Raw genomic sequence first — 10,134 nt, 5'->3', positions numbered from 1 at the left:
CAAGTCAAATTAGGGAAAGAAGATAACTGATGATCACCCACCTAAGCTTGGTAAGCTGGAATATAGCACTGCCAAAAAAACATTTTTGTACCATTTTCACACAAGACACTAGACTTCTTTGAGGTTCTCACATAGTATTTGTATCACATGTAAACATATTTAATAACATTGATAGAACATGTCCATATAGAGTTACATTACAAATTCAATGGATACTTAAGATTTAGTCTCGTGTGTGAAAATGCCCACAGCATCTTTCAGGAAATCCTGATTTTAAAACTTCAGAAATTAGTGTGGTATTTATTATCTAAGCTTTAAAATAGGCTACCGTAATAGTTTAAGTGATTCTTTTCACAGATTGGTATATAGTCAATTACTTATCTGTGAATAATTAAATAGGTTTTAATGTGACTATTAATCAGAATCTGGTTTTAAGATGGAAGCCACTAAATCAGCAGGAGTTTAGACCCTTTGGATCCACCCTTGAATTTACTTCAGATTTCTGTGATCAGTCATATACAGTTGCAAGAAAAAGTATGTGAACCCTTTGGGATTACGTGGAGTTTTGCATGAATTGGCCATAAAATGCGCTCTAAACGTCATGTAAGTCACAACAATAGAAAAACACAGTCTGCTTAAAATAATACTACACAATCATTAGCTGTTGTCATGTTTTAATTGAACATAAGATGGAAACATTCACAGTGCAGGGTGGAAAAAGTATGTGAACCCCTAGCCTAATGACTTCTCCGAGAGCTAATTGGAGCCAGGAGTGAGCCAACCTTGACTCCAATCAGTGTGATGATATTGGTGGTGTTTCTGACAGCTGTCCTGCCCTTTAAAAAAACACACCTGTTTTGGGTTTACTGGTCTGATGTGAACCATGCCTCGCAGAAAAGAGCTCTCAGAAGACCTACGATCAAGAATTGTTGACTTGCATGAAGCTGGAAAGGGTTACAAAAGTATCTCCAAAAGCCTTGATGTTCATGTGTCCACGGTAAGACAGACTGTCTACAAATGGAGAAAGTTTAGCACTGTTTCTACTCTCCCTAGGCGTGGTCGTCCTGTAAAAATGACTGCAAGAGCACAGCGCATAATGCTTAATGAGGTAAAGAAGAATCCTAGAGTGTCAGCTAAAGACCTACAGAAATCTCTGGCACATGCTAACATTTTTGTTGACACATCTACAATAAGGAAAACATTAAACAAGAATGGAGTACATGGGAGGACACCACGGAGGAAGCCATTGCTGTCCAAAACAAATATTGCAGCACGTTTGAAGTTTGCAAAAGAGCACCTGGATGTTCCACAGCACTACTGGCAAAATATACTGTGGACAGATGAAACCAAAATTGAGTTGTTTGGGAAAAACACACAACACTATGTGTGGAGAAAAAAAGGCACAGCACACCAACATCAAAACCTCATCCCCACTGTAAAACATGGAGGAGGGAGCATCATGGTTTGGGGCTGCTTTGCTGCCTCAGGGCCTGGATGGATTGTTGTCATTGATGGGAAAATGAATTCCAGAGTTTATCAGGACATTTTGCAGGAAAACGTACGACCATCTGTCTGCCAACTGAAGCTCCGCAGAGGATGGGTGATGCAACAGGACAATGACCCAAAGCATACAAGTAATTCAACAAAACAATGGCTTTAACAGTACAGAATACGCCTTCTGGAGTGGCCCAGTCAGAGTCCTGACCTCAACCCGATTGAAATGCTGTGGCATGACCTTAAGAGAGCGATTCACACCAGACATCCCAAGAATATTGCTACACTGAAACAGTTTTGTGAAGAGGAGTGGTCTAAAATTACTCCAAATCGTTGTGCAGGTCTCATCTGCAACTATAGGAAACGTTTGGTTGAGGTTATTGCTTCCAAAGGAGGGTCAACCAGTTATTAAGTCCAAAGGTTCACATACTTTTTCCACCCTGCATTGTGAATGTTTCCATCTTATGTTCAATTAAAACATGACAACAGCTAATGTTTGTGTAGTATTATTTTAAGCAGACTGTGTTATTCTATTGTTGTGACTTACATGACGTTTAGAGCGCATTTTATGGCCAATTCATGCAAAACTCCACGTAATCCCAAAGGGTTCACATACTTTTTCTTGCAACTGTAGCTACTGATAGAGTTTAATTGGATAAACTTTTACCCATCATCCTGTTGTAACAAATTTAGACATCAACATTATACTATTAATCAGAAGAAAAGTAATTGAAAATTAAGAAATAGTAATTTTACAATAAAACACAGAATTAAACTGAATTAAAACAAAACATAAAAATTGCTTCTGTGTCAAAATGACTCATGGAAAACTCAGAAAATCTGAAGAGGAATTCTCAGCTTTTCTGGTTCAGGGTGACAGATATGATACAAAGAAAGTAAAAGAAATTGAAAGAAAGTCTAACCCTATTAAAAAGGTCTAGAAATTAGGCAGGTTAGTAAATAACTGCTACATTTGTTTAAGCTTTTTCAGCCCCTCTCCCTTCCTAAAAAATTAAAAACTGCAAGAATACCACACAAATGATAAACTCAAGATGTGCAAATTGCAAGATTCTTTAAAGTCCAACTTTTTCAAAAACACTGGACAATGTTTTTTCTTCTTCTTATTCCCTTATGCTCTTTCTTATTCTTTTATTATTTTGTCAGCTTGCATATACCTTTTAACGTTTTCACAAGCATAAAAGTTTTAAAAGTGCCTCCTATTAAGTAGTCCTTGTGGACAACGACTGTCACATACGAGTTCATAATTCACATTCATCCCTTTGATACCACACGAAAATTTTCAGCATTCTTGCTTGTGAAAAAACCTACTTAGTTAACAGTGTTGAAAATGTCAATATTCTCTTTCCTCCCCCCCAACCCAAAAGAGAATAAAGCAAAATGCAGGATTTGCTGAGTGTTAAGCCAGGATTCTCAGCATGGAAACTCTGATTATCATTTTAAGTGCTCAAAGACATTCTATGTTCTCCCATTTCCTCGTTATCACGCTGAAATTTGTAAAAAGTGGCACTAGTCCTAGTACAGAATTTTAAAAAACAGTACTAGAGTTTTTTAAAAATGCAACCTAACTGCAAACAATTTTGTTCACTTTCCCAAAGGAAAGTACATAGTTACTTTGTGGAAGCAAATGTTAGCGGCAACATGCTGTATACAAGTTACGATATCCACAATTTGTAACGTGCTATATTGACACCAACATTATCACACTTTAAGCAAATTACCATTTTTAGCAAAGCAAGAATCAGCTGCTACGCTCTTGCTATGCCATTGTGCTAGCAAGTGGAGATGAAATCTCTATGTGGCAGTCTCTGAGAAGAGCAATAATAACAACAACAACAATATTAATAAAAATAGTGCAGTTAGATTCCCCCACTCTGGGACACAGTATGGGTTTGGATGGGGGAATGGAAAATACAAGACAAAAAAAATCAGAAAATTAAAAGAAAAATCACTTTATTGTGCAAAGTCTCAAAGAGTGCTCGGTTCTCCATTATTGCCCCTGGACTACATGTCATCAGAAATTTGTTGAGAGAACCATCAAATCACATTGCTGTGGAACTCTCAATTCTACTCTTGAATCAGGCAATAGTGTTTGTCTTTCCTAGAGTTTTCTTGCCAGACTAATATTCTGTTTGAAGTGTTGGAAAACAGGTGCCATGTCAACATTTGCTTCCACAAAGGGTGTGTGTTCACGTGTCAAGCAGATACTGCCCTTTTTTGTAGCTCCTGATAAAAATAATCACCAATGAACACCTAGGTGGGGGAAGTATGCACCTGTCTCCTGCATAATACTAACTGCAACTATAACAACGTTATAAACATAAACCTAAAATAAGATGATAACATGTAAATACTCGGTTATTTAGCCTACAGTACAGTAATCTGGATAAAAATGACAAGGGATATTCTAATTTTTTTTCCTAATAGACTTCACTTGCCTACATTGGATCGCCCTTCAATGCAAATTTTAACCTCCTGAGGAATAAAAGAAGGCTTGGGAAGAGTCAACGGTGGCTCCTCTTCAGACTTCTCTAGTTTCCGTGTTTCAGGGGCTGACCACCTCCTCTTCCGAGTTGCTGTGGGCTTGCTGGATTCTGATTTGGTGAGTAGAGATGCTGCAGGTAATCCTATTTTGTTTGGAAACTTCAGTTCACCATTTTCAGATGTCATCTTTGCACCGCCTTGATCAATCCCATTTTCCTGCTCCAAATACCTATGTCTACTGCCAACTAGACTGTCATTTTTAGAGTGCTTCAACAAGATGCTAGCTGAGTCCATGGACTGGCCCTTTTTAATTGAGCCATTCTTCAGATTCTTGAGTGTAAGTGATATGCAGACATCACCAACAGAGAGTTTGGAACACGGCAAATCAAAGAGCTGGCTTGTTCTCTCAGGGCAACAGGATGACCAGCCTTGTCCAAATACAAAAAAGGGATATTCTACCAAAACTTCAACACTGACCTGTAGACAGAAAATAGAAAACACGGATATGAAATTTAATATGCTCATTTGCTTGTTCTTTACATGTATATTTTCAAAGACTGATAAATGTATTTCCAGAGAACGTGTGTTCTCATTCACAGAAAACAAATGTACAGCATTCAGATTAAAATTTACTCCAAGATTTTTCATAGCCTTGGCAGGAGACATAAAACAGTAAATTCCTCTTATGTACTTCTGGAAAGATCCTTCAAAGGTGTTGGTGGTACAGATGAAACTTTGATTTTTCATTTTTTTCTGTTCAGGTATATTATATCTGGAATGTTCAATATCAATAGTTCAATTAAGTCCCTTCAATACAGTGATCTGTCAAAAAGCCATTGCATGTGTGTGTACATAAATAGCCCTTAACGTAGGACCACAATGGAGTCTGGAACTTCAGTCATAAGTCTTGCAGTTTTAAGTCAAGTAACTATATGACTGGTTTGATTTTACCACAGATTTTACAACAGTCATAAATGAGTTGTTATTGCCATTAAGCAAATCATGTGCTCATTAAACAGATTCAGCATATCCAATGCTGGAAACTGGCAAGAATCACCAGAAATCAGCAAAAAGGTTTGCAAATTGTGGTCATGTGACTGTAGGATGCTGCAACCAATCATAAATGCGAGCTAGTTCCCAAATGCCCAAAATGCAATAATGTGACTACGTGAAAGTCCATTGTAACTTTGGATGGTTATTAAGCAACCAGTGGTAAGTTGAGGACTATGTTGTATGCATAATGATTTTCACATGAGCCAGGATGACATATACATATTATCATGGAGATTTTTCTCCTGGGAATATTTTGCAAATGTGGTTTACTGACCTGACCTCACGTTAAAGAAAAGTTTGTGAATCCTTTTCAGATTTTATTTTTGCTAAGAAGCTGATCTGATTGTCTACAGAGACCCTTCTGTAAAGCAAAACAATTCAATAGAAGAACAAGTAAGAAAGCAGAAAGTTGTGGAAGGCCTTTACTTATTCTAGCCAAATTGGTAATAACCACATCCTGAGTACATCCAAAGTCACCATACTATGTTCTTGCCTATATTCAGTAGCTGCTCCAAATATTATTATTTCTTTATTATCATGAATCTCAATGTTGCATTGCACCAAGATCTTCTGGGAGTTTGGCTTGTATAGGTTTCTTCTGGCCTTTCCATTGCCTTTTTGTGTAGGACCAAATCTGTATTTCCAGTCCAGAGTTTCCTTCTGGGTTTGTGCTAATTTGTTGCTGCAAGAACGATGGGAGAGGAACTGAAATAACATCTCAAAGGCAAGACTGGACTAAACAATCCTGCCTACAAAAAAATGGAAACCAATGTAAGGACACGTAACACGTGAAGGCCAACCAACCAGAAAATTACTATCATGGAACCAAGTTGCAAGGAAAATGTTCATGATCAATGAATGTAAAATAAAAACAACTGTTACAGATGGACTGCACAAACTGATGAAGTAGCAAAATGAATGAATGAATGAATGACTGTACAAACCACTTTTTAAAACCACAAAATCAAAATACTTGGACTTCAGTAAGGCTTTTGATAAAGTAGATCACAACCTACTACTTGATAAGATAGAAAAATGTGGGTTAGATAGCATTACCACCAGATGGATTCGTAGCTGGCTGACAGGCCGTACTCAGCGTGTGGTCCTCAATGGAACCGCATCTACATGGAAGGAAGTGTGTAGTGGGGTGCCCCAGGGCTCTGTTCTGGGCCCAGTGCTCTTCAATATCTTCATTAATGATTTGGATGAGGGGATAGATGGGGAACTCATCAAATTTGCAGATGACACCAAGCTGGCAGGAATAGCCAATACTCCAGAAGATAGGCTTAAGATACAGAAGGATCTCGACAGACTCGAACACTGGGCACTATCTAACAAAATGAAATTCAATGGTGAAAAAAGTAAGGTTCTACATTTAGGCAGGAAAAATTAAATGCATAGGTATAGTATAGGTGGTACCTTCCTCAATAGTAGTAACTGTGAGAGGGATCTCGGAGTCTTAGTAGACAATCACCTCAATATGAGCCAGCAGTGTGCTGCAGCTGCCAAAAAAGCCAACACAGTGCTAGGCTGCATTAACAGAGGGATAGAATCAAGATCAAGTGAAGTACTAATACCACTTTACAATGCTTTGGTAAGGCCACACCTGGAATACTGCATCCAGTTTTGGTCACCACGATGTAAAAAAGATGTTGAGACTCTAAAAAGGGTACAGAGAAGAGCAACCAAGATGATTAGGGGGCTGGAGGCTAAAACATATAGGGAACGGTTGCTGGAATTGGGTATGTGTAGTTTAATGAAGAGAAGGGTGAGGGGTGACATGATAGCAGTGTTCCAATATGTCAGGGGCTACCACAAAGAAGAGGGAGTCAAGCTATTCTCCAAAGCACCTGAAAGCAGGACATGAAGCAACGGATGGAAACAAGTCAAGGAGAGAAGCAACCTAGAACTAAGGAGAAACTTCCTGACAGTTAGAACAATTAACCAGTGGAACAACCTGCCTCCAGAGGTGGTGAATGCTCCAACACTGGAGGTTTTTCAGAAGAGACTGGACAGCCATTTGCCTGAAATGGTATAGGGTTTCCTGCCTGAGAAGGGGGTTGGACCAGATGACCTCCAAGGTCCCTTCCAACTTTATATTATTATTATTATTATATTCTAAGGCAGAATAAGTACAGGTTGGATCTGCAAGTGAGGATGTTAATTATGTATATGGCACGATGTATCTTTCCATGAATAAGTTCTCCAGTCAGGTTCTTTAGCTCTTAGGGGAATCTAATCATATTTCTTGCTTTAAAAATACTGGTTTAATTATCTAAAAGATTAGAGGCTGGATTCTGCATTCAGAAGAGATTTTGGGTTGGGTTATTGCTGAGAAGTCAACTTTGAAGTCAACTTTGATTTCAAAGTTAAATTTCAAAAATTTAACTACTCTTAACAGAGGTTGGGTACAATCATATTCTGATAGGGTGGAAGCTGAATCATGAATAAGAAATTAAAAAATAAAAATTGTTAATCTACTTAGCAAAATTATGATTTGCTTCCAATTTGAATTACAAGTAGTTTTATCAGTTCTTTTTGTGGAAAATAATTTAACAAGATTAAAACTTTTTACCACAAATTATTATAGGACTCTGAAATAAAACAAGGTCTGCTTCTAACTATCAAATCCCTTTATCGTCAAATTGTATGGAACCTAGAACAGTTATATTAAAATGGGGACAATTGATCTAACTAGCTCATCAACCTTTTTAAATCTGAGCTTGAGTTTCCAGGCAAGATCTCCAAACTGGCAATTATGAACAGTTATCCCAATAAATCTAGATTGCTGAAGTAGTGGATTACCAGACTCTTTTCAAGCAATACTAACAGATGCCTCATGTTCAATCCTTTTGAATACAAAATAACTGCATCTTTCATAAAATTATTGATATATTAGAGCTATATGATATCTGCAGTTCTACCTACTAAGAATAGCACAATTCCTGCATCTGATACTGGATGCTGGTCAGTCAAAGTTGAAACCATATAAGTTTATTAGTCTTTAACCAGTGGTGGGATTCAGCTGTTTTGCACCACTTCTGCAGAACTGGTAGCTAATTTTTTGTTCCCCGGGCTCAAAATGGAATTCCGGAAGTGGCATCCACACAGAGAACCGCTTGTTCACTTATTTGAATCCCATCACTGTCTATAACTAACCATAAAACACTGTCTTACATCTGCTAGCTTTGATGCTGTATCTGTTTTGTTGTCTGATCTGTTGATTATATAGTGCTTTATGCAGTATAGAATTTAACTCATATAGAAAATGATTTTTCAGTGTTTATCAACTGCCTGGCTAAACCACCATAATATTACCAGGATGCATTCAGACATAGAATGCAATATTTTTTCTTCCATTTTAAATCTGTTTTTTGTCTTATTCACATTCCACTCAATAGATCACTAACCTATGAATTGAATGTTGATTTAATAATGCTTCCTTATGATTCACTTCTCCCTCCCTCCCTGTCTCCCCCCATGTTATAATTCGAGGGAGAGATGAGCAGATCTGTGATGTCTCTTAATTTCAACCAATAAATAGTGCTTAGAATTCAAGCTATTTTTTTTCCTTTTTGACTACTCGTTTGCTTTCCCTTCCCCATACATTCCTCTGCTTTAGATTGTCAAGACTAACAATGACATGTCAAGAGGAAAACTAAGAAAAAGCACACTGGCTCTGTCCTGTCAAACTGTTCTTACATTTTTAATGCAATACCACAGATGTGCCATTTCAGTAATCCTTAAGAAGTTTAGCACTACCTTATCTCACAACTGCAGATCATAGGAAGAAGAATAAGGGAATCAATATGCTATATAAGGAGTTCATGCTGCAGGACTATATATGATATACTTCTAAACTCACAGTCACTTCCATTCACAAATACTGTATCAACAAAGTTCTGGTAACATATTAAAGATACACTCCAAGTAAGAGACGCTAAAGCCTATTTAGTGAGGCGGTTTTATTTACTTATTTCAAAAACAATAACAACAACCTCAGTAGAAGAGTAGCTGCTACGACAGAAGAACATGATTCATCTGGGAAAACATCCAACTCCTGGAGTCTACAGAAAACCTAAAATAAACTCACATTTCTACGTGACTGTCTCTGAATTCTGGAAGCATCTCTTGTGAGAAACACAGCTGGTGAAGTATTTTAAGGTGATGATATCAGCTACGTTTTGTTAGACTTCTGCATAAAGTGACACTTTAATAGGAGAGGTCATCATCATTTCTTCTACCAGATGATGGCACTCTCAATCTCTGAAAGGGAAGCTGTAGTGAGACTGTCAGTGAACAAGAGAACAAAAACACTGCTTCCATATTTCTGGAACATACTTAAGGATGCCAAAATGAACTATCTCATGGACTGCCACAGATATATATATTACATATGGACTGCCACAGATATATAATGTGTGTGTGTGTGTAGGGACGTGGTGGCTCAGTGGGTTAGGACGCTGAACTTGTCGATCAGAAGGTCGGCAGTTTGGTGGGTCAAATCCCGAGTGGTGCATAACAGAGTGAGCGCCTGTTACTCGTCCCAGCTTCTGCCAACCTAGCAGTTCGAAAGCACGTAAAAATGCAAGTAGAAAAATAGGGACCACTACGGTGGGAAGCTAACAGCGTTCCGTGCGCCTTTGGCATCTAGTCATGCTGGCCACATGACCATGGAGACGTCCTCGGACAAGCTTTGAAACAGAGATGAGCACCGGCCCCTAGAGTTGGAAACAACTAGCACGCATGCTGTTGACATCATCAGAGCAAGGGCTGAATGATAAGGGAGTCAGTACATACACTTATATGGCAGTTATAACGGTCAAATTGTGGAATGTGGGTGTGGCCTATTCGTGACAAGCTCGCTCGTGTATAATCACAGTGGTTCCGGCTTTGTTGGAAAAGGCCGGTCTCTGGTTGATTTTTAAGTTGCGCCTAGCAGCTGCTTGGCGCATATCAGCTGTTAGGCGTGTAAGTCTTGTCACGCCGCGTGCAGTCATGCACTGGCTGACAGGCTCTTTGTTCGAAGTAGAGTTGAGGTCGTCTTGTTCCCTCAGTTGTCACAGGCTTGATTCTGCTGTGGAA

At 38.5% G+C, this 10,134-nt stretch overlaps 1 protein-coding gene across 5 annotated transcripts in view; it reads right to left on the bottom strand.

Annotated features, from left to right (window-relative positions):
* Window positions 1–2,021: 2,021 nt before the first annotated feature.
* The window catches only part of ATXN1 (ataxin 1), a 234,641-nt gene continuing 226,528 nt past the window's right edge, over window positions 2,022–10,134 (bottom strand). For 4 of the 5 annotated variants that reach the window (XM_081325120.1, XM_081325122.1, XM_081325121.1 and 1 more), the window contains one exon: window positions 2,022–4,473. In XM_081325120.1, the coding sequence (XP_081181246.1) occupies window positions 3,943–4,473 (531 nt within the window). In that variant the 3' untranslated portion in view covers window positions 2,022–3,942. Of the gene's footprint in view, window positions 4,474–5,323; window positions 5,411–10,134 lie in introns of all 5 variants that reach the window. The other variant, XM_081325124.1, reaches the window with a different exon arrangement.

The sequence above is a fragment of the Vipera berus genome (assembly GCF_964194415.1).
Source record: "Vipera berus genome assembly, chromosome: 3".
Classification (NCBI taxonomy): Eukaryota; Metazoa; Chordata; class Lepidosauria; order Squamata; family Viperidae; genus Vipera; species Vipera berus.
This window is presented reverse-complemented; position numbering and strand designations above follow the sequence as displayed.